The sequence below is a fragment of the Anabrus simplex genome, chromosome 10 (genome assembly GCF_040414725.1).
Source record: "Anabrus simplex isolate iqAnaSimp1 chromosome 10, ASM4041472v1, whole genome shotgun sequence".
Classification (NCBI taxonomy): domain Eukaryota; kingdom Metazoa; phylum Arthropoda; class Insecta; order Orthoptera; family Tettigoniidae; genus Anabrus; species Anabrus simplex.
In genome coordinates, this window is record NC_090274.1 from 125,149,926 (window position 1) to 125,176,237 (window position 26,312).

At 39.5% G+C, this 26,312-nt stretch overlaps 1 protein-coding gene across 1 annotated transcript in view; it reads right to left on the reverse strand.

Moving 5' to 3' along the window:
* The window catches only part of LOC137502367 (zinc finger protein OZF-like), a 95,497-nt gene that overhangs the window by 55,697 nt on the left and 13,488 nt on the right, over positions 1–26,312 (reverse strand). Inside the window, exon 2 of the mRNA XM_068229391.1 lies at positions 17,062–17,151. Coding sequence (XP_068085492.1) covers positions 17,062–17,151 — 90 coding nt within the window. The remainder of the gene's footprint in view (positions 1–17,061; positions 17,152–26,312) is intronic.

Here is a 26,312-nt window from a genome sequence, read left to right on the forward strand (position 1 = left end):
ACCTCGGCCACCCCGAAAACTATGTATTCGACACTATTTTCGTTTAATTTTATATATCACTCACCCCCCACCCCAGAGGAGGCTGAACATGGACTTTAAAAAAATCCGGAGTGTCACTATTCATCTCAGCGACACCGAAAAGTATGGATTCGACACTATTTTCGTTAATTTGTAATATCTGACCCCCTCGCCCCCCCACCCATAACGGTTACTGGGCTGTCTTACCCCTTATAGTTATGAATTTCATTGGTTCCGTATTGAAGTGGGATTACAGTAAAATTAAATTCTTTCAAGGTCCACCTATTCAATACAATGACGTTTTATTGTGATTTAATCACATGTCAAATAGTCAAATGGTACTAGTTTCGGCATCTATGTGCCAACATCTGCCTTGAGTACAAATTAAAACAAGATATATATTCCTAAACATCTAAAACACATTTTAACACATTATAAAATAACATACTATTAATGTGGTGATACATGAAATACGATAAAATTATGATACAATTGGTGTGATATAAAATTCTTAAAATTCCGGCTGTTCGTTACATAATTCAGTCTGTGTGCATTCGAGATAAGTGAATTTTGCAGTTGTATGCTGTCTATGTGAATGACATTTATTCCTTCAGATATTAGGTGGTTCCAGGAAAGGTTACTTTGATCATGTAAGATCGTGATGTAATTAGAGATGAATTCCCACTTCAATTTGAACCTTGAGCAGCATGTAAACATGTTGTTACACGATCACCAAACCCCTCGTAAAGTCGTCTGTCTGCTGGAAATGCCTCCGTTGACGGCGGCATGGCATTCTTAGCTATACACGTGTCCTGTGGCACACGACAACACGTTCTACAATGACTGTCGGCTGAGAAATCACGGTACGAAGTGGGCCATTCGCCAACGCCGTGTCCCATTTATCGTTTGCTACGTGCACAGCACAGCGGCGCATTTCACATCATGAGCATACCTCAGTGACGTCAGTCTACCCTGCAATTGGCATAAAGTTCTGACCACTCCTTCTTGGTGTTGCATTTGCTCTGTCAGTCAGTGTATATAACATGGAAATTTATTGAATAAGTATACTCACAACCTATTATAGAAATAAGTGTATGTGAAGGCGCAGCAGGGCTGTACAGCATGGCAGTTCAATCCTGGCCCAAGCCAGTGATATTTGAAGGTGCTCAAATTCGTCAGCCTTGTACTGGTAGATTTATAGGCACTTTAAAGAACTCCTATGGGACAAAATACTGGCATCTCCCAAAAAACCTAAAAGTAGTTATTGTGACGATAAATCAATAACATTGCTATTTGTGAAGGCGCAGACTGAATTTGTATCATAGCGACTATAGCATAAAAAGTGTTTTGATTCTTCGTTTAGGTTTCCTTCAGACGAGGAATTAAAACAAAAATGGATTTGTCACTTTAAACGGGTTAATTGGGGAACCTGGGAAGGATTCAGTCATGTGCACAAGACATTCCACCAACAGAAGTTTTTCAAGGGGGGAGGGGGGCGGGGATACAATTTATTACAGTAAAGGCAACGTAACTATATTACCACCTAAACCTAATGAGCTTCTTCCTGATGGATGTCCAATTATTTTCCCAAATTTGCCAAAGTATTTTGTCATCAAAAAGTGTTAAAAGAAAAGTTCCTGAGGGTAGAAGACTGGAAATGAAAATTAGGAAAAACAAGAAGAGAGATGATTTGCCAAACGTAAGAAACTGACCCAAAATTCACCAGGATATGAAAGTCTATGTCTCTGTATATGTTATTAGTTAATCTTCTTTTTTTGCTATTTGCTTTATGTCGCAGCGACACAGATACGTCTTATGGTGACGATGGGATAGGAAAGGCCTGGAAATATCAAGAAAGCAGCTGTGGCCTTAATTAAAGTATAGCTCAAGCATTTGCCTGGTGTAAAAATTGGAAACCTCAGAAAACCATCTTCAGGGCTGCCGACAGTGGGGTTTGAACCCACTATCTCCTGGATGCAAGCTCACAGCTGTGTGCCCCTAACCACATGCCCAACTCGCCCAGTTTATTAGTTATCAGGTGTCAGTAAAAGAAATTACATGTTTAGCTGATAGTGAAGCATCCAAGTGGTCACAATAAAATGAATATTTATTAAATTATATAGGAGCCACAGTTAGTGCTAGTGTTGAACGTATACAATGAAATGTATTAAAGATGCTCGACAAGCTCGTAGAGTTTCATTAGCTAAGCAGTGAAAGCACAGATTCCTTATCCTACCTTATATTTTTAAGGAAACAATTCACACTTTACACTAACAGGAAGAAGAGTTACTAAAAAATTTCCATTTGAAACTGTGAAAGCAAATTATTTACTGTTAGGGAAGTTTCAAAGTGATAACTTAGAAAGGTTTGGTCAATACAGATATCTTAGTGGTTGTAACTACAATGTTACTACACTTTAAGTCACAGTAAGTGAGATGACAATTTTTTTCGCTAGTGGCTTTACGTCGCACCGACACAGATAGGTCTTATGGCGACAATGGGATAGGAAAGGCCTAGGAGTTGAAAGGAAGCGGCTGTGGCCTTAATTAAGGTACAGCCCCAGCATTTTCCTGGTGTGAAAATGGGAAACTATGGAAAATCATCTTCAGGGCTGCTGACAGTGGGATTCGAACCCACTATCTCCCGGATGCAAGCTCACAGCCGCGCGCCCCTAACCTCACAGCCAAGATGACAATTAGGACTAGGGGTTTTCTAGGCTTGCAGTTGTGGTGGTATGGAAATGTGTAATTCGGCTGATCCCATCAAGACAAGTGATCATAAAGTATTTCTCTTCTCTCTACCCAGAGCTGCTTTAGAAAGAAATGTAAAATAAACAGTTCTGGTTTGAACATGGTTATTTTGGGTGTAAGAATAATTATCTGATAGATTGTTTATTGTCTATATTTTCCAATGTCATCTCAAATAATTATAGAAAGCACATGAAGTAATAAACAAGTTAGACTCACTTTTATCATGTGAATTTTTTGGTGTATATTTTGAGATGCCAGGGGTAATATACATTTCTGGTTATGCAATAAGAGCAATATCCAGAAGGATGAGCTGTGACACTCCTGCAAAGTAGTAAAACAGATGACCCCTATTCTGAAGAACTTCGGTGATGTGCCATCAGATTGTGTTGTGTGCATCTGGGTAAAGAGTTGGTATGTGAAGATTACAAGGAAGTCTACCTGAATTGTGAAAATAATAAAGAATTTCTCTTCTCTCTATTCAGAGCTACTTTAGGAAGAAATGAAAAATCAACAGTTCTGGTTTGAATGTGGTCATTGTGAGTGTGAATAATGGTCTGATAGATTGTTCATTGCCTACATCTTCCAATGTAACATTAAATAATTATAGAAAGCAGATTAAAACAGGAGTTATGTCAACAGTGAGGATAAAAACATTAAGCGGAGGAAGCTATAAACGCTCCACAATAATTGAGCTTGTGAGTACTGTTCTTGAAGTGTTTTGTTTTTATTCACATAAATTGTGCTGTATATTTCTAACTTCAGTGAATGCATTTACTGAAGTGTGTGTTTCTTAGTACATACCGTTGTGGTCGTAACAAGATACAAGACCGGTCGTAGATACAGCAGTGCGCAATGAGAGTTTGTTACATACGAACATTTATCGGCAAATGACCAACATTTAAGTATAAAAATGCCGAAAACTGAAGTCGCAACAGGTTTTTCGAGGGTCGAAGAATACAACAGTGAGGGGTTCTATGTATTTGATGCTGCAAGAAATATTCTAATGTATCAATAGTGTACCGGTAATATTCGTAAACTTGAAATGTGCGATATACACTGCAGAGAATCAGAATTAAGCGAATGAACATAATTCTAAATGGCAAATAACAATCAGCGATACTTTACAGATCGTAAAGGTGGGTTGAAAAATTATAGAGAGCAAGCCAACATGCCTCTAGAAAAATAGGATAATCCTGGCATAAGGAAGAGAATGAATATAAAAGAAAAGATAAATAATACTGTCTTTACTGTAAAATATGACAGTATTGGTAGGCCTATTGTAAATAAATCTCCTGTTTGAGTAGTAATAATGTTCTTGTTTTTATGTCCCACTAAACACTTTTACGTTTTCCGGAGACGCCAAGATACCGGAATGTTGTCCCACAGGAGTTCTTTTATGTGCCAGTAAACTAGTGACACGAGGCTGACATATTTGAACTCCTTCAAATACCACCGGACTGAGCCTGGATCGAACCTGCCAAATTGGGGTCAGAAAGCCAGTGCTTTAACCAACCGCCCTACTGATCCCCGACCGTCGAAAAAGAGTATATCCATGAATATCAACCAGAGCTATATGACTTTGCAAAATGCAATGAAAGCACATCTCGTTGAGGAAGTGAAAGAAGACAGTGTTAGCAAAGTTTTAGGAGGTTTTATAAAAGACCACAGTGATTTTGCATCCAAGTGATTGCAAGCTTTATGGTTTCCGATGTCTAATGTGGTCAGCGAGAGGAGCTTCTCTGCTTACACGAAGACACTTTCTGACTGTTGCACAACTCTGCATCCTGATAATCTTGAAACCATGCTTAGTTTGTACTTTGGAGCCAAGTAATTCAATGTCTAAAAATGTAGGCTATGTATAAATGTATATCACAGAGCAGATCACCTAACTTCATTTCGAAGTGTCAGTGATTTATATATTTATTTCTATAACAATTTGCATATTTGGTTTTTCTAAGATTTAATAACAAAGATACATTACAAGAGTTTACTTTAAAACCCCTTATCAAAAAGTTAGTCACATTTACCCCATACGCTACTAAAAGGAAGATTTTGCAGGAAACATCAATCAGTATAACAATTTATTTCACGAAATACCTACTGAAATAGTGTCAGTTTTAACACCGAAATCAACAGTTTTATTTCAAAAAAAAAAAAAAAAGAAAGGCCCCTAGTCATTAGATATAAAGGCTTCATTTTAGTGCTATGTACCAAAATTAAGTAAGAATATGACACAGTGCACAGGGGATGATTGATTGTTAGGATGTATCTGCAGAGGACAATGTGTTAAATACATGAATAAAAACTATACAACAGTTACGTGAACACAAGATATGTTTTTTCCTTCTTGACTTGAGTGTGTTTTATGTTGTGTATGAATGGGTACAGTGAAAGATATAGGCCATCTGCCATTCTTAAAGATGAGATGACCGAGCTCGATAGCTGCAGTCGCTTAAATGTGGCCAGTATTCAGGAGATAGTGGGTTCGAACCCCACTGTCGGCAGCCCTGAAGATGGTTTTCCGTGGTTTCCCATTTTCACTCCAGGCAAATGCTGGGGCTGTACCTTAATTAAGGCCACAGCCGCTTCCTCCCCAGTCCTAGCCCTTTCCTGTCCCATCATCGCCATAAAACCTGTCTGTGTCGGTGCGACGTAAAGTCAATAGCAAAAAAAAAAAGTGAGATGAGAGGATTAAAAGGCATGAAAAAGAAGAGAATACAAATACAAAAACCTTTTTCACTGGGGATTATTAGATAACAACAGTGTATTAAACATCTTTTTCTGGACATACTTTTCAGCTACGAATTATTTGTAGTTCACCATGTGCGAGGGAATGACTTTGACCTTCATCTTCAATGCGACAACATTTTGATCGACTCAACACGAAACTCAAGGGTGTGAGTTTCAACACGCGCACCACTGTTGTCTGTCCACTAATTTTTTCTTCATTAGTGAGCAATTTAACAATATTTTCAGTATCCATAACCATACCACAAGACAAATACGCACCACGCTAGTCAACCTCATATGATTATGTAGGCTATCGCACGACAAATACTCGCTACCCTTCACTGTACAAATTTCTAACTTCTGAATGAAATGCGAAATACAAGCATAAAGAGGTTTACTGGGTTACTCAGGAATATCAACGAAAACCAGAGAGTGAAATTGAATTTTCCTAAAGCTAACAGATGTAAGATATAATATACCGCTGTGATGTTCAGGAATTTAAGGCCATTTCTTGTTTTCACGCAACTTTCTCCAACGAGCATCTTGTGACAAGGGCTCTAATCTGAATTGGAAATCACATTCCTTTCATAAGGGATGACAAAGAAAATTTTTGGGGTTAGGGAAAATGTGATCATATGAAGCAGTAATAGTGAAATCTCTCACACAATAAGTGACATATATTTACACAGACTTAGTACAGTATGAATCAGGATTTGAATTTATGACATGCTAAGCGGGAAATCACCTTAAGGAGTAACACACCATCGAGGTTTCACTGTATTGTCTCGCATCTGGTTAAATTCCATAAAGGCTATCCCCATGTAAATTTATATCAAAAGGATTATCATTACTCTACTGGTGACTGATATATATATGATGATAGGCTAGGTGATGCTGTTCAAACAAGAAAACTAAAACTTTTGCCACAGAAGAAAGTGGAGAGATACTACTTCAATTTCTGAGAATGAAATTGAACATACATATTCAGATTGTCTCAGAACTAAAGAAAACCTAACGAGTAAACTGTAGTATGAAAATATGTGGAAACGCAAGTTTGAACAAACTGATTGCTGTTGCATACTGATTTTAAGGGGAGTAAGCCAGCCAAAATTGGGCCAAAAAATCAAAATCAAGTTTTTGGTTGTTTCTGAATCTTTGATATATTATTAACATTATGCCGAAAGAAGGAAACCACAAACTCAAAGTGAATGCTTAAATTTCAACCAACTCTCAAGAGTGACATTTTGTAGCCACACCCCCTTCTATACTATAAGCGAGTCTATCAGAAATATACTTGACCTATCTTGACTATCTTTCTGACAGCACCCTATACTTGAAGGAGAATGTTTCATCCGTACTATTGATAGCATTTGGAGATAATTGAAAGACAAAACGTGGTGCTTCTAGCCTACAGCGGGAATCCTGACCTTCTCAAAACAATGTTTATATGAGAAGACCCAGAATGTCAATGAATCTTTCAACAGCGTACCATGGATCCGTACACCAAAAACAGTATTTATTGGCCTGGATGCACTTAAACTTGATGCACTCGATGCAGTTTTAACATTCAACTCAGGGAACACAGGAAGAATTTATGTTTTGAAGGAACTTTCAGTAGATCCGGGTTGTAACGCAACAGTATAGCTTGAGAAACTGGATTCTATTCGCATAAATAAAGCAGACAGAATGGTGGAAGAAACTGAGAAGTGATCAAAAAGGAAGAAGAGGCAAGAGGTGCTGAGAGGACAAGGAGAACAGAGTATGGAGCAGGGCAGTTATAAAAGTAAGATTTTTGTTTCAAAACTCTGAAGTCATTTTTCTCAGTTTGACATTTTTCTAATTCTTGGTACAGATTTCTTCTACACTATAAATGCTAGAGATACAGCTTGTTCTTACATTACAGAGCTACAAAAATAAGAAGCAAATTTTTTATAAAATGTAAACTTTTCAAAATATGGTAATTTAAGTGACTTCTTTTTTTGGAAAAAAATATGACTTTGGGAAAAAAAAAACATATCCTGGCAACTGACAAATATTTTCAAAAACTGCTTCTTATTCTTATCAGGAAATGTTCAAGCTAAAACTGGTACGAGTTTCAAGTTAATACCTTTGCTCAATTTTAAGAAAATGGTACCTGAATACTGGAAAATTAACATGGGCGAGATAGCGCAGGCCTACTCCCCTTAATGTGTGTGAAGATTTTAACAAACTTTTACAAAAAATTGGATATACCAACAATCTGCTATAGCAAGTAAATTTTTTGCTATAGTGAATTCTCACTATAACATACTTCTACTGTAATTATATAATGTCATGCTCGTGCATCTTTAATCTGCATAGGCAGGGAGCAAATATGCAGCAATTTTGAATTTGTCCAAACTTACATCAGTGTATCATCAAGAGGAAGTGTCCTAATTATTGCAGAGATTGTGCAAGAGGAGTGGCAGGAGGGTCCTGACTGTCAAAATATTCCTGAAGGACAAACAATTCCACAATGATGAACAGCTAGCTCAATGGTGAGTATTTTATGAAATTTACCACCAGTAGAAAACTGGAATTCCAATCTGCACAATTAACATGAAATAGATGCCAGTTTATATGAACATCGACAGTATCCTAACTTAGACCACACACCCTTCTGCCATTAATCCTACTTATAAGCAACAGTAATCATTTCCACTGCTTTAATGTCGGTTACATCCAGTTTATGAATGGCTTTCACTTCCACATTTTAGAGAGATGTAAGGATAATTTTATTCGAGAGCCAATTAGTTTTTTCCAGAATTCATAACTGCGCCACATGCTTGTTATTTAAAGGGGCCTAACATTGAGGTCATTGGCCCCTAATGGTGCAAATGTAATGACAATCTAATAGTTCAAAATTCATTCACTGGCCAGAATTCAAAACGTGATAATTAAGAATGAATGGATGAATATGAATTTAAAGTAATCAGCAGATCCAACTCACGATACTGAAAAATAATTCCAAAATCAATCCAATGACTAGAATTCAGAAAGACAATGATGAACAAAGATTGTGAACTTAAAACAATCAGTGGATCTGACCCGCAATGCCCCACCTTCCCAGAAACTATCTTGAAACAATAGTATTACTGACCAAGGGGCTGCTTCCAAAGCACAATCCTGAATCGATGATGCTTGTTCATAATGGGTCCAGAATCCAGGTCAACGGCCGCTCACAATGGTACTTATTGCTAGGAAAGTAGAACCATGATATTTATTTAGTCATGAAGCACAAGATACAGCTACAATGAGCAAATTTAACTTGTACTGTTAACAGACTAATTAACAAGTGTAAACTTTCATGATAAAATATAACAAAGTTAACAAAAGATAACAAGATTAGGTACACAGCCTACTAATAACTGTCCAAATCGAAAACCATGAGAATGTCTACGTTCATAGCCAAGTCATCGTGGGTCAAAATGGCGGTATAACCACATCACAATCAACTTATCCTTAAGAGACCGTTTAGACTCCTCTCACATATACTTTTACTTGATGCTATTACAAGCTCTTGTCTCCCAATAATATGGTTGAAGAGAGCTGGGAGGCAGATTAGGAAAGATAGTTGAAGTATTGAGTGCAGAGTGTGGGAAATGTGGAGAAGTTCTTTGGTTCTGGTGGAGTGGGAAGGGACACAGAGTAATGCCAATTTAAGATCCTGTGGAGGAAACTAAGGTCAGCTACCTGTCACCTGACGTGCAGCAGTGACACATTCACTGCCCTTAATACCTGTTACATAGGCAGAATTCTGAGCTTGGTATTTCTGTTCCTAACAATTGAAGCAAAGAAGGATACTGCACTGTCTAACTCCTTAATATTGGAGGAGGAGGCTGTTGTCCAACTCAGAGAGTAGTAATTCAAGAGAGGTTGAATGATCATGAGGAAGGAGTGACGAAGAGCAGTGTTTGGTGGTATAATTTAAAGGGGACTGGTATAACTACTGCCATCTATGACTGTTAGTATGTGTGAAATTTTAAATGTTAATTTAACAATGCCCCCATGAACTGCTAGACAGCAATTGGCTGCAATTTGTTAACTGTGGTACATCTAATATCTTGATTGGATGACATGGAGTAATTTCTATGGCTTTTATTCCTTGACTCCTCTGGGAGTTAACTGTTGAAATGCGCTGACTTCTGGTCCTAATTTGTGAACAGAGGGTCGGCAGCTAGTCATCTCTAAGAAGGCTTTATTTGAAGAGACACTCTGTCTAGCCATTTTGGCTAAGGGAAATGATTATCATCCACCTTAGTTAAGGGACTGAAGTGGCTTTAGAGCCTTTTACTTATCAGAACCTACCATAATAAGTCATCTGCTTGTTTTAATTTACTCTCAAAGTGGCTGATTATTGCTGTGTAATATAAATTTTTTCTGTAAACTGACAGTGTGTGGTAATACTATTTTATATTATGTGCCGAATAGGATTATTGCGGACCTCTTCGTCAGTAAGTTTTTTAAACTTCATACTTTGGACAAGGTAGCTTACCATGACTGTGTTAGCGCAAGAAGTTTCCACGAATTTATACATATCCAACTGAAATATCTGCTATACTACACTGATGGCAATGTGTTGATAGTTCCTGTGGTATTGTATGAAAATGCCTCAAATTTGGTATTCATCACTCAAAATAATATTTGAAGCAGTTCAAAATTCCCCTCTAAATTTCAAGGTGATATCCGGTATGTACATTGACGGCCTTAAAACCAGAACAACCTGTGGTCTCCGTCATTAAGTGTTCTTTCAGTATTATATTAAAGACTATTCTACGCTCTGCTAAGGCTAGTAGCATATTATTATCATTGTTAATATTTAAATTTGTCATTCTCAGATGTGTTCTACTTAACTTAATTTTCTTGCTTTATTATTTTGTATAGGTTTTCTTGGCAGCTAACTCATTTATTTTCCATATATATTGAAGGTGTTATTATCCTTTTGGAGTTTTATTTGCTTTAAGATTACAGATTTATTCTGTTTCTTGTAGCTATTGTTGTTGTTGCTCCATCTTAGAATTGTTATGTCAAGATAATGGGTATTGATAAGATATGATATAATGTGATATGCATTGCATCACCATTATGAATTGATTATCTTAGCTGCCTCTGTGGATCGGCGGTAGAGTGTTGGCCTCCGGATCCCAAGATAGCGGGTTCAAACCCGGCAGAGGTAGTCGGATTTTTGAAGGGCGGGAAAAAGTCCATTCGACACTCCATGTCGTACGATGTCGGCATGTAAAAGATCTCTGGTGACACATTTGGTGTTTACCCAACAAAATTCATTAAATCTCAGCCATAGACGCCCAAGAGAGTTTCGGTTTACTCGATCTGCCACCTAGTGGGGGCCTAGAGTAAAACGGAACATCGAAATTGACGAGCAGACAGCCAGATGGCGTCAAATTGAAATGTCTGCACACGGTAGCTGAGGCCATATGATTATTATTATTATTGATTATCTCTCGGGAAGCGTTGTGGATCACATGCTTGTGTGGTGTACAGGTCAACACCTGATTGATGAGGACTGTGGTTTATAGTACCTCATAGTAAGTAACATTGGCGATGTGATTTAAGGAATGTGATTGCTACAATATTTCTTCGGTTTAATGTATGATGTGGTTTTGTGAAATTAATTATTTTTGGTGCGAATATGTCATTTTGACATGTCGCTGACTTTGCTTTCTACCACTTGAGGTATATTGAATTGGTTGGGATGTGTCTTCTTCCCTTTTGGTTTATCTTCTTCATTATTTTTTCTTGTGTGACCTTTTAAATGGTGTTGCTATTTTCAAAACTCGTCAACATTCCAGTAGGAAAATTTTGTCTACTAAAAGGGGTACCCTGTTCTTTAAAAAAGTTAATTTGAGAGCTCTCAACCCAGTATAATAATATGAAAATTGATTTAAAGGTTTTTGTCTTACCAAAAAAGGAACTGCAGTTCACGTGCAAAACATTTTAAAATTAAAATAAATGGTTTGTGATTTAATTTGGTTCCAGTGAATGAATCGATTTCTTCCCATTCTTTATTTAATTTATTTAGTAAAATTTTGTTGTTTGTTTAGTATTATGAATTATTTATGGGTGTTAACCTCCTTTTTTTAAAAAAAATATTATTTATTAAATTCTTATGTGGTTAATATGATTTAGTATTTCATGGTATTTCACATGATTTGCTCTATCTCATTCCTTCTGTTGAGGTTCTTTTTGACCTAGGGTTCTGCCCAGATTCCATGGCTTCCCAGTCCTGTGTCTGGTTTTTTTTTATCAAGGCCTACTCTAAGTAGCTGGCATGATTTCACGCTGGGATGGCCTCTTGTCTTTTAGTGGTAGTACTGACAATCGAAACTCAGTTTTGCGGTCTTGTGCCGTCAGTTGTTTCGTCGTCCTTGAGTTCGATTATCTGTACGTCACAAGTGGGATCTGAAATTTCTGTGAAGCGGTAGAGAATGCCTAGTAATTAAATAGCCTTGGTTGTATATGTTTTTATGTGGTTCTTGAATTATAATTTTGTATCAAATATTACACCTAAGTCATGCTGTTGCATAACTACAGTGATGGCCTTGTCGAGTAGGTAATGTGATGTCGTTAGAGGAGATTTATGTAGTGTTATGGTCATGTGGCTGCATTTTTGTGGATTGCAGATAATTTTCCAAGTATGGCACCAGTTTGGGAGGGCATTACATGAGGACTGTAGAAGAGCTACATCTGCTGGATTCCTGATCTCCCTCAATATCTTGCAGTCATCAGAAAAGAGTAGGGTATTTATTGTTTCGTTGAGTTTGGGCGGCAGATCATCCATAAACAAGGAAAACAGCAAGGGGCCTTGTGGGACACCAGAGGTGACCGATAACCATGAGAATGAAGTGCTCGATATTACTATTCTCTGCCAACGGTTATGTAGGGAGCCAGCAAGAAGGGTCAGAAGAATGCCATGTATATTAAATCGTTCAGAGAGTTTATGGAGCAGCACAGTATGGTCTACAGAATCACAATCTTTTGAAATGTGTAAGTAGCAGATATCCAGCTGGGATTTCGCTGCAATGTCATGTGATGCAAAAATATGCAGGGTGGCCAGGTTTGTTAGATAAGAGCCACTTCGTAGAAAACCATGCTGACTGGTTGAGATATAGGGTGAGGTGAATGCGAGAAGATGCTGGTGTATAATTTTTTCAAAGATAAAGGATAGTGTGGGGAGAACAGAAATTGGTCGGTAAGATGAAACATTAAATTTGTTGCATGATTTGAGAAGTGGGACAATGTTTGCCTGTTTCCAGGTAATAAGAAAATAGCCTGTGGCAAAACATCTGTTAAATAATTTAGAGAGAGGGACGCAAAGGATGCTGGCAGTATTTTTTAGGAAAGGAGGCCATATAGTGTCAGGACTGGTAGCTTTGTTGGTACGAAGAGTTTGAAGAAGTTTATGAACTTTACTTGGTGTGGTAATTATGCCTGATAGGGTTCTGTTTGAAACTGTACCTGCATGACGGAGCAGTTGCTTTTGTGATGGAGAGAAGAAGTTGGAGAAGAAATACCTGTTGAACAGTTCATTGCAATCGGTGCCGTCTGCTGTTGCATCGTTGTGGTTCACGCTGACAGGAATCCGCTCCGCCCTTCTCCGTGTGTTAATGAGACTCCAGTAGCACTTGGGGTTGCTGTGAAATTTCCCGTGACTGTGTCTACGTGTGTTTTGCAATCTCTTCTGAGCATTAACCTCGTGTGGGGACGGATGTTAACAAAGGTATTGTGAGTGTGTGGGTTAGTGAAGTACACTGAATGCTTAAAGTAAATACAAATTTTTTTTAAATATTCCACCTTCTCAATACTAAAAGATCATGTGATGTTTTTACAAAAACATTACAATGACATTAAAAGGGTACTAGTTTCGGTCCACTGTGGACCATCATCAGCCTAGCCAAATTACAACAGTAAAAGACATAGTGATAAAAATAGTATGGAGAAATGAGAGGATCTAAAAGGATGGGATGGTGGTGGAATGACAGATAAAAGTGAAAAAACTGTATTTGCAAATAATGATAAAAGTAACAGAAGTGTTCACAATGACAAGTAAAATCTTGTGAAGTCACGTAAAAACTCTTGATGAGATAGTCAGGTTGGCAGTTGCTCCTCTGTTGCACGATTGACATATATAACTACGTATATGCTTCTAGAAAGTTGTAGATGTGAGTTCCACTTTTGCGTAGAGGGAAGAATTGTTCAATGAGACTAGCACCATATTAAAATTGACAAAGTTGAACCTGTTCTATGGTAGAATTAAAGGGATTCAATCCAGCAAGTTTGTTCCACGCAGCGCAAGGTTCATTGGGGTCCCGATTGAACTGAGACTTCTGTTCAACACAGAAAGCCTTTAATTCCACCATAGAACAGGTTCAACTTTGTCAATTTTAATCTGGTGCTAGTCTCATTGGACAATTCTTCCCTCTACGCAAAAGTGGAACTCACATCTACAACTTTCTAGAAGCATATACGTAGTTATATATGTCAATCGTGCAACAGAGGAGCAACTGCCAACCTGACTGTCTCATCAAGAGTTTTTACGTGACTTCACAAGATTTTACTTGTCATTGTGAACACTTCTGTTACTTTTATCATTATTTGCAAATACGGTTTTTTCACTTTTATCTGTCATTCCACCACCATCCCATCCTTTTAGATCCTCTCATTTCTCCATACTATTTTTATCACTATGTCTTTTACTGTTGTAATTTGGCTAGGCTGATGATGGTCCACAGTGGACCAAAACTAGTACCCTTTTAATGTCATTGTAATGTTTTTGTAAAAACATCACATGATTTTTTAGTATTGAGAAGGTGGAATATTAAAAAAAAATTAGTATTTACTTTAAGCATAGTCTCAACTCAATACGGAACCTAACAATGAAGTTTATTACTTTTAAGTACACTGAATGAGCAAATGTCATAGGAGAGTCACCTAATAGCGCGTGGGGCCTCCTCTGGCCCTGCGAACTGCAGTGAGACGCCGTGGAAGTGAGTTGACATGTCCCTGGTAGTCCTCTGGACACAGCTGACACCAAATCGTTTGCAGAGCGGCTGCCAATGCTGGTCTGTTCAAGGGTGCAGAATCCATGGCACGGAGCCTGCGTTCCAGGACATCCCAGATATGCTCGATAGGGTTCATATCGGGGCTTCTGGGTGGCCATGGCAGTCATTAATAATAATAATAATAATATTTATTTTACGTCCCACTAACTACGCTTTTACGGTTTTTGGAGACGCCGAGGTGCCGGAATTTTGTCCCGCAGGAGTTCTTTGATGTGCCAGTAAATCTACCGACACGAGGCTGACGTATTTGAGCACCTTCAAATACCACTGGACTGAGCCAGGATCGAACCTGCCAAGTTGGGGTCAGAAGGCCAGCGCCTCAACCGCCTGAGCCACTCAGCCCAGCATGGCAGTCATTGAACCTCTGCTGCATGTTCCTGGAACCATTCCCGGGTGACGTGGGAGCGATGTGGCAGCGCGTTATCATCTTGAAACACCGCAGAATCGTCTGGGCACTAGAAGGCCAAAAATGGGTGGAGATGGTCTCCGAGAAGCTCAACATACCGCGTACCATTCAAAGTCCCTTCCTGAACAACTAGGGGGCCCATTCCATACCAGGAAAATGCACCCCAGACCATAACAGAGACACCAGCGCCCTGGACCACACCTTCAAGGCAGGCGGGATCCATCGCTTCATGTGGTCTGCGCCATACATGGTGCCTCCCATCGGCATGATGCAGTTGAAATCGTGATTCGTCCGACCATAACACGTTATGCCATTGTTGCAGTGTCCATCCCTGGTGACTGGCGACAAATGCGCGTCATTGTGCCTGATGATGGGTTAACAGTGGCACTTGTGTGCAGTGCCAACTCCCATACCCCATACCCCTTAGAACAGATGTTCCTACGGATTGTCCACTGGGAGACGTTTGGCACGGCCTGTGTTGAATTGAGGCGTGATTTGTTGCATGGTTGCCCGTCTGTCACTATTGACAATCCGTCTAAGATGTCACCGGTCATCGAGGGTGGCTGGATGGCCGGTCGTTCGTCTGTTATGGACAGTGACACCAGCATTCAACCATTCACGATACACCCTGGACACGATTGATCGTGTGAAGCCGAATTCCCGCACCACTTCCGAAATAGCACTTAACATCCGTTGGTACCCAGTTTGAACGATGTCAGCTCATGACGACGTTCCATGTTACACTTGTCACATGCACAGCCACTGCTCACAAGGTCTCCTATACAACTGCCGCTGGCACAGGGGGTGTGTGGTGCGCAGACAACACATCTGCGCATCAGTGCTCCGCTATCCCATGACATTTGCTCAGTCAATGTATTTTCACGGGTGCCAAGCTCTCTTCTATTATTTAGTATCAGTCTGGTCTCTTGTGATATCCAGTGTATATATTTGCTGGTAGTAGCCCACTGTGCAGGTACAATGTCGTTAATTGCAGCTTCTGATGTTGTAGTATTAATCAGAAGTAGCGTAGACTCATGGTATTCCACGCATTATGGTACTAATCACAGGTATTGTATGTCGCACAGGTAAATCACACCTATGGTGCTTCTCACATAATAGCGCCACTCATAGGCAATGCAAATCCATGGTTTTCTCCACACAGGTGTACTAATCATGGGTGCAGGTATTCTCGTGGGTTCCTCACATAGTGAGTACTGATCACAGACAATGCAGACACATAGCGTCGCTCATATAGTGGTATTAATCACAGGCAGCACCCAGACCCATGGTGTTTCTCACACAATGGTACTAATCTCAGGTAAAGTAAGCCCATGATATTCTGCATATAGTGGTACTAATCACACGTACTGTAAACCCACAGTGAACCACTATTTGCTGCTGCTAATCACAAACCTATTGTATACCTAACACAGTGGTACTACTCGCCAGTAAAGGCAACTCATGGGGTTCCCCACATGATGGTACTAATCACAAGTAGTTTAATGGTTTGGTCGCCCCTCTTAGTCACCTCTCACGACAGGCAGGGGATACCCCGTCCACAGAAGGTCCTCACTGTACCAGCTTTGTTACATCTAGACTCAACACATGCAAAGTACTTAAAATGTTTCACAAATTTCTGCTTCATATCCCCTACCTGACATGCAATCGTCCTAGGTTTTTTCCAAATAATATCACTCTTGTCTTTGAAAAGGCCTATTAACAAACAACACTAGTGAAACCTCTCTTCAAGCTCCTTAATAATAGACTGGAAATAATCTGCATGATAAGTCACCACCTCCCTCTCCATAAATGGTTCATATACACTATGAACAACAGAGGTAAGAGACTTGTCTAACCACTCAGGAACTCATTCTACCATCTATTCTAGCTGCAGGCTAACTGTTAACATAATAATCTACCCATAATTCCAAAGCTCTTACAATCTCTCTCTATTTGGGGCCGATGGCCTTCGATGTTAGGCCCCTTCAAAACAAAAATCATCATCATCATCACAATCTCTATTACTACAGGAATATATATTTTGTGAAAGTACACTTACAAAGTTGGAGGAATCTTCGTCCGTATCAGAAGGTAAATCCGGCTCACATTTGACAATCACGGGTTCCTCCATACTGTTTGACGAACAGACCTGCAAAGTACAAGCAATACACATGAAAATGGGAAACATCTTCAATCACATAATATCCCCTAGTCCACATCACTGGTGGTGATTAATGTTTTACAGGCAAGTAGATTTAGATAACGTTCTTCTACTAACCCCAGTCAAGAGAAGAGAGAGACTTCCAATCCTTCAAAGACAGAAGCTATCTACAGAAGAAAAGGGAGAACTAGGATTAGACAACCGTTTCCTACTAACCCCAGTCAGGAGAGAAGAACATAGAGTTCCAATCCTCCAAAGACTGCAGAAAATGCAGTGGGGCTCCAGACTACGGCCCCTGTCATTTCTTCTTCTTCTATTTTTTTTTTTTCTGCTAGGGGCTTTACGTCGCACCGACACAGATAGGTCTTATGGCAACGATGGGATAGGCAAGGCCTAGGAGTTGGAAGAAAGAGGCCGTGGCCTTAATTAAGGTACAGCCCCAGCATTTGCCTGGTGGGAAACCACGGAAAACCATCTTCAGGGCTGCCAATAGTGGGATTCAAACCTACTATCTCCCAGATGCAAGCTCACAGCCGCGTGCCTCTACGCGCACGGCCAACTCGCCCGGCCCCTGTCATTTCAAGACATAGAACTACGTGGACTTTACTCACTTACTTCTGATCATCTTGGTAGAGTCATGAAAGCAATCTCTGTCCTTTCTCTTGCTAACCGTACATGGAGTACATTTCAGTAGTGGTTCGTAGTGTTGTGTAACCCCCCCCCCCCACCAGGAACTGAAATCAGATCCCTCTGAAGTGTTAGTCACTTTGTTGACCGATCAGCCAAGGACTGCACTTTATTGCACCCTCCTATACATATACATCTGTAGATGGAGTAATTCTAATCGAACAATATACTGCATAAAAAAAAAGTGCAACATGATGAAGTTAATACAATATGAGGTTGTAGCAAGGCTGAGAACCGCTTAGTTTGAAAGTACAGTATGTCACAATAAAAATGAGGATGAAATTGCAAAAATAAAACTTGAGAAACATTCTATCATCATTGAGTCACCTGCTCAAAAAGTCCAGAAGTTAAGAACATATTTTGAGACAAAAGAAATGCCAAGTGTTGCATGTGTGATTCACTAGTGGAAACCATCAATAAAATCCAAATCTGTAATGGAAGAAAATGAATGAGTATATGTGAGAAGCTTGGGCTAATGGATGAAAGATAAACAAAAAAAAATTAGACTTACTTATAAGGTAACTGCCATTTTCTCAGTTTAAAGGTTCTGCTTCCACTCACTTGTCTTGTGTGTCACTGGATAAGCTGTGTTTACGAGGGTAGGGGAAGTAAAGAAGTGAGGGAGGGAGACACTAGGTCAGTTGGGGAGAGGGAGAGGCGGTGTTGAGTTAGAGAGCTGGAAGCGGGGTTCGTTATTATTATGGAATTGTTGACAAACAAATGGAATGAACATTTTGAGTAAAAGGTTCTTTTTCTGTTGATCTAATTTAAATTATAAGAGGGGTTTCAAAATTGATCAATATCGAAGTGGATGCTCTCAAGAATGTTGAGCAAGGTGTCCTTTTGCTCGCAATGGAGGATCTTAAGTGAAGCAAAGCGAAGTCATCTCTGTACAGGCCATGAAGGGCCTTGGAGGGGTGGAAGGTAAAGGCTTCCACTATCCGTAACATTGGCACTAGATGGGGTAGAGTGGTTAGTACTATGCCTGGCCGCCTTTGCTCCAAGGAATTAACCTTGTACTCATTTCTGGTGCGGGCTGAGTGAACTTCAGGACCATACGAAGGAACATATTAGGAAATTCAATCTAACAAAGAAGTCAGCTAAGGATAACATGATGGCAAGCATAACTGGCAGTCATACAAATTTTGGTGAAAAACAGAAGGGTATGTATAGGTACTTTAAGACAGAAACCGATTCCAAGAACATTCCAGGAATCATTAATGGACAAGGGGAGTGTGTATGTGAGGATCTTCAAAAGGCAGATGTATTCAGTTGCAGTATCTAAAGTTTGTTGGTTACAAGGATAATCTCCATATAGAGGAGGTGACTAATACTAAAGAAGTATTAAAATTTACGTATGATAACAATGTCATTTACAGTAAGATACAAAAGTTGAAAACTAGAAAGGCAGCTCGAATTAACAAGGTTTTGGGGGGATATACTAAAGACAATGGGTTGGGATATAGTATCTTATCTGAAGTACTTATTTGATTAGGCCTACTGTTTGCATGAAGGAGTTATACCAAATGGATGGAGAGTTGCCATATAGCCCCTGTGTGCAAAGGAAAGGGTGACAGACAAAAATCCAAAAATTACAGGCCAGTCTGTTTGACATGCATTGCATGTAAGCTTTGGGAAAGCATTCTTTCCGATTATATTAGACATCCTTGCAAAATTAATAACTGGTTCGATAGAAGGCAGTTTGGGTTTAGGAAAGGTTATTCCACTGAACTCAACTTGTAGGATTCCATCAAGATATAGCAGATATGCTGGATTCAGGAGGTCAAATGGACTGTATTGCGACTGAACTATCTAAGGAATTTGATAGGGAAGATCATGGGAGACTACTGGCAAAAATGAGTGCAACTGGACTCGACAAAAGAGTGACTGAATGGTTGACTACAGTATATTTCTAGAAAACAGAACTCAGAGAATTCGAGTATGCAAATTAATCTTACCCTGTAATAATTAAAAGGGGAATTCCTCAGTATTATTGGACTTTCATACTTTCTTTAGGTATATATATGATATGAGTAAAGAAGTGGAATCAGAGATAAGGCTTTTTGCAAATGATGTTATCTGTATAGAGTAATAAATAAGTTACAAGATTGTGAGCAACTGCAAAATGACCTCGATAATGTTGCGAGATGGACAGCAGGCAATGGCATGATGATAAATGGGGTTAAAAGTCAGGTTGTGAGTTTCACAAACAGGAAAAGTCCTCTCAGTTTTAATTACTGTGTTGATGGGGTGAAAGTTCCTTTTGGGAATCATTGTAAGTGCGTAGATGTTAATATAAGGAAAATCTTCATTGCAGAAATCATATAAATATGATTGTAAATAAAGGGTACAGATCTCTGCACATGGAATGAGTGTATTTAGGGGTTGTAGTAAGGATGTAAAGGAGAGGGCATACAAGTCTCTGCTAGAGTATGGTTCCAGTGTATGGGACCCTCACTAAGATTACTTTATTCAAGAACTGGAAAAAATCCAAAGAAAAGCAGCTGGATTTGTTCTGGGTGATTTCCAACAAAAGAGTAGCATAACAAATATGTTGCAAAGTTTGGGCTGGGAAGACTGGGAGAAAGGAAACAAGCTCCTCGACTAAGTGGTATGTATATCAAGAATATTCTAGGAATATTTATTGAGCCACCTATCCAATACATTCCATTGGACAAGACAAAAGAGTGACTGAATGGATGGCTACATTTCTAGAAAATAGAACACAGAAACCAGCTCTTAAAAGGACTGTTGGACCTCCCAGTGTACCGTGCCATAGCTCCACTCAGAATGAGCAAGCTGTGGCTTGCTAAACTTATATAACCCGCAAGGTGTGCGTGCGCAATAGCACTGGTAAGGAACTTAGAATCTGACTGAACAAGTCTTACAGCGGCATCCATCCTGGTAATACTATGGAGGAATGCTGCCGCTCATGCCTTATCAGCCGCATGTGACGTTACAGTATTCAATGTCATTCAGTAGTTTCTGACTGGAGCCTGGAGTTTTGTTAGGCTGGAATATAAACTTACACATTTATATTTTGCAGGATCAAGGTGAAGCTTGCATGAATACTTATGTATGTATGCTTGTTTAGAGATGTAGTACCTCCTTTAGAGAAATTATCTGATTTTGATGACCAAATTATTGGTATTAATATATGACTGCTTTTGCTTCTAAGGAATCCACTACCTCAGCTAATAGTCTTCGATGGTTTTCAAGACGTAAAGCAAAATTGTGGCATGGGCATGTCTTAGCCTTTGTTATGAATGTTAAATCTTGATAATTTAGTCTCGGGGGCTGGTTATCATGCACTCAAGTTATACAAACCTGAGGAATCTGGAATTTTGTTAGGCTGGAGTATGAACTTATGCAAGTAAGACTTGCCGGCGAGATTCCACATTGTGGAATGTATTGAATAGGTGGTTCAATAAATATTCCTGAAATATTCTTGATATAAAGTCACTTTCAATGCGGATCAATTATGAGAATAATAACTTGTAATAAGTGGTATGTTCCGAGCTGTCAGTGGAGAGATGGCATGGAATGACATCAGTAGATGGATAAGTTTGAGTGGTGTCTTTAAAAGTAGGAAAGATCACAATATGAAGATAAAGGTGGAATTCAAGAGGAAAAATCGGGGCAAATATTTGTCTATAGGAAGGAAGGTTAGGGATTGGAATAACTTACCAAGGCAGATGTTCAATAAATTTCCAATTTCTTTGCAATCATTTAAGAAAAGGCTACTAGGAAATCAAGAGATAGGGAATATGCCACCTGGGTGACTGCCCTAAATGCAGATCAGTAGTGATTGATTGATTGTATGCCTACATCTTTCCATTAGTCTTTCCTTTCCACTGGATATATCAGACTTGTGGAAGTTAGAAGCCATTGACGTAAAGGACCGTACAGATTCTCAGTGAAAGAAAGAGATGGAAGAGAAAGTCTAAAGCACTTCAATGAAACTGTAAGAAGACATATGAAATTATTATTATTATTATTATTATTTTCCTTAAATTGTACATGTACAATTTAGGGGTGGTAGATGGAGAAAGGGCAAGCCCCACATATACGGAAGTGCCTCCATCTCCACATCTGTACATTAACTACACTGAATATTTACATATAAACTTATGTAGATAATTTTAAATTTACATATTTACACTACGAACACTGTACCCTTAGAATAATAATTGATTTTTCCTGAAAATATTAGAGTAAGAAGACTCTCACTCATACCCCTGTATACACACTCAGTCACAACCACTCGCACGCATACACATTCGCCCACCTACACCTGTGCTTGCACCCATCCTTCTTGCAATTCTACTTTATACAAGTTATATACATCACATATGGGTTTCTATTTACATATACATTTTCTTTACTTTGTGGAGGAAGTGAGGAAGAGGAAGCAGCTTTACCTCAGATGGTAGAAGGTTCCAGGTACGAGCAGCCCTTGCGTAAAACCCATTTAAATATGAGGTTGTTCTAGCAAAGGGAGGGACAAGAGTAACTCCTTGGCCTCTTTTAACAGAGCGATGATTAAGCTGCAGGCGGTAGAAAGGGGAGAGTTGTGTTGTCTGTCAGGGATTTCCTAAGGAAGGCTACATCTATTTGTGTACATAACGAGTTCACTGGTGGCAATGACCTGACTGTGTTTAAGGGGATGTGTTTGTTAATTAAACGTTCTGCTCGTCGCTGGATACCTTCTAGTTTCTTCATATTTTCCGTTGTCGTTGGATGCCAGGAAGGAAGGCCATATAATAGTATGGGCCGCACTAGGGAAATATAAGCCATTCATAGGGCTTTACTTCTTCCTCCCGATAGACATGTACGAATGAAACCTAGCGCTCTGTATGCCTTACACCTCACTTCCTCCACGTGTTTATTCCATTTCAGATTGTCCGTAATGTGAATACCGAGCAGTCTGATGGAGCTAGAAGTCGGCAGTTGGATTCCACATAGAGTAGGTTGGTTCTGGAGTGGTTGTTTAGCTCTGCTTAGTCTTATATATTTACACTTCTTAATATTTATATACATTTTATTTACCTCACACCACAGAGCTATACTATCCAGATCCGATTCGAATTGTACAATATCATCACTGTTTTTCATGGCTCTGTAAATGACTGTGTCATCGGCATAGTGCGCCATGGTCGAATTGACACAATCTGGTAAGTCGAGAGCATAAATCGTGTACAGGAGGGGCTCTATCATACTGCCCTGAATTACTCCAGACGTAATTGTGGTTTGGTCTGATTCGGCTCCTCCGTACACAACACATTGCGTTCGACCCACCAAAAATGACCTCAACCATGACAGCAGTTTACCCTGAATGCCGTAGTTGCTAAGTTTTAACAGAAGTCTTTGATGTGACACCTGGTCAAAAGCTTTGCCCCAGTCCAGAGTCGCACAGTCTATTTGTGAGACATCAGTCTGCTCCAAAGAGAACTGCCAGTCATCAATGACTTTTGTTAAAAGTGTTGTGCAGGATTTTCCCAGAATGAAGCTGTGCTGGTTTGAGTTCAACAGGTTTCTCTCCTTGAGAAAATCCAGCATGCATTTAGCAACTAGACGTTCCATACATTTACAGATCGCTGATGTTATAGAAACTGGGCGGTAATAATCTACGTTTTCCTTATCTCCATCTTTGAAAACCAGCACTATGTTGGCTTCTTTCCACTCCGCAGGTACAGACCTGGTATTAATGGAATAGTTGAAGAGAGCGCAAAGAGAGGGTGCCAAGGCGACTGCACACTTCTTGAGAATTCTTGCTGGCACTCGGTCCGGCCCGGTTGCGGCATGAGGTCTTGTTTTCAGAAGGCTCTCCTTTACTTCATTAGTTGAGAAATACAGGTTGGTTAGAGGGAAGAGAGGGATAGACGTTGTCCTTGAATATAGCATGTTCTCTTCCTCAGTAGGGATGGAGAAGTTACTTTTAAATTTCCTGTTGAAGGTGTCTGCAATTTCTTGTGGTGTGGAGACTGCCGTACCGTTATGTTTAAATACAGATGGAGCTCTGTTACAACCTTTACTTCTGAGAAAAGCCCAGAGCTCCTTGGAGTTGGTGTTGAGGCTGTGGATGTAAGAATCGTAGGAATCTCTGATAGATTGTTTAGCCTTGTTCCTAGCCAACCTGTATTTCTCCTACTCACAATCGGTTGGATTTATTTTCCATTGCTGGTACAGACGGTCCCTTCTTTGAATTTCTCACACTATCTCCTTGGTAATCCATGGGGATTTCCGTCTGCTGGTTATATTTACTACTGGTGTGGTTTCTTCTTCACATTGAAAGAAATTTTTTTTTCCAGTCTTGCCATATCTTGTTTGTCAGTACTGCCGGTAAAATCTGAGGTGAGAATGGGGAGGCGGTTGGATAGTAAAGTGGATAGATCGTTCCAGTTTGTTCGGGATAAATTATTAGCTGTTCTGGAATGGAGTTTGGGGGATGGTTTTATATGGGTCAGTGTTGCAAGAATTGCCTGATGGTCAGAGAATCCAGGAATAGTATTAAGAGATTGGATGGACTGTGGTATGTTACTTAGGAAAAGATCAAGGGTTGAGAGCGTTGTTTGCATAATACGCGTGTCTTTGAACATTAATTGATGAAGAAATAAATCATAGAAAGCGGAAAGGAATTTATTGGCAAGGGGGTTATTTGGAACAGGTGCAGCATTTCTGGACCAAGTAATTTCTAGGTTGAAATCCCCGACAATATAAATGGCATCGTAATTTTGTTGTACATGTTGCACACACTTGAAAGAGAGGATTAGTTCATCATTCATTTCTGGCGATGACTTAGGGGCGCGATAAATTGATCCAATAAGGAATTTGTGTTTGTTGGATAACAGGAAGTTTACTGAGAAGAGGTTAGAAGCAGTCACGAGAAGATTGATACACTTGGGCAAGCTTAAAGATGATAATGATGATGATGTGCTTCAGAAGTGGATAGAATATAAAATTGCTGAGACTTTAAAGGAGAAAAACGAAATGTTACACCACAATTTACCACACAGTGCAGTAATTAAGGAATCAAGCTTAACTACTAAAATTAGGTCTGTGTTTGATACCTCAGCAAAAGACAGACATGGCAATTCACTGAATAAATGCTTACAGAAGAGACCAAATCCAATCGATGCAATTCCTTAACTTCTGTTACAGTTTTGAAAGCATGCCATAGTTGTCACAGCTGATATTAAAAAGGTGTTCCTGCAGATAAGCCTCTATGAAAATGACAGGGATTTTCTACGATTTCTCCGGCGGAAAGATTATTCCAAAGGTGAGGTCATCATGTTGCAAAATTGCAGAATAGTGTTTGGGAGTACGTGCAGCCCATTTCTATTAGGAGCAACAATATTGCATCACTTGAGTAAAGATCTGACTGGAGATTTGGTAATTGCTGAGAGGCTACAGAATTCTTTCTATGTGGATCCTTTGATCTTCCCTTCGATGATGTTGTGTATGCGCCCCTCATGTGTAGGTGTGTGTCCAATCCAGTTGGCCTTCTTCAGAAAAATTGTACACAGAATAGCTTTCCTCTCTCTTACTCTTCTCAGTACATCGTCGTTTGTCACCCGATCTGTCCACTTGATCTTCTCCTCTAACACCACATTTCAAAACTTTCTAGGTATTTTTTTTCCCTCTTTCTCATGGTCCAGATCTCTGCTCCATACAGTGCAATGCTCCAGATATAGTACTTCACCAGTTTCTTCCTAATTCCAAACTCAACTTACTGGTCAACAGAATCCTCCTCTTGCTGAATGTGACTTTGCCCATGGCGATTCTTGCTCAAATTTATTTGTACAGTGAGCATCCTTTGTCAGCAATCCTCCCATGTACTTCAACTGCTTTACATTCTCCAGTTCCTGATTATCAACAGTTATCCTCAAAGGTTTCTCCTGTTCTGATATCCTCATCACTTTTGATTTCTTAATGTTGATTTCCATGCCACATTTCCTTCCAGTTTCCACCAACTGGTTCATCATGTGTTGCAGATGCCTCTGATTTTTGACAAGCTCTACCAGGTCATCTGCATACTTGATGGTGCTAATGAGGCATCCTCCTATCCTGTTGTTTCTGTATCCTTTCAAAACTTCTCTCGCCAGCCATTCTCCATACAAGTTAAACAAACTCAGCAATAGACTACACCCTTGTCTGACTCCTCTTCCTATTTCCACGCTGTTTGTTTCTCCATAGTTTAGTTGCACTTTTACTTGTCCCATGTACATGTTGAGAATTAGCCTCCTGTCTGTCCAGTTGACTCCTATCTCCTTAAGGATGTTCACCAGTTTCGTCCAGTTGACTCTGTCGAAGACCTTCTGCGAGACTATAAAGCTGGTGCGAATTTCTTCATTAAAAGTCAGAACTTTCTCTGACATTATCCTCACCATTCCTATGGCGTCCCTGGTTCCTTTTCCTTTCCTAAATTTCCCATTACCTCTTCAATTTTGTGTTTGAGTCAT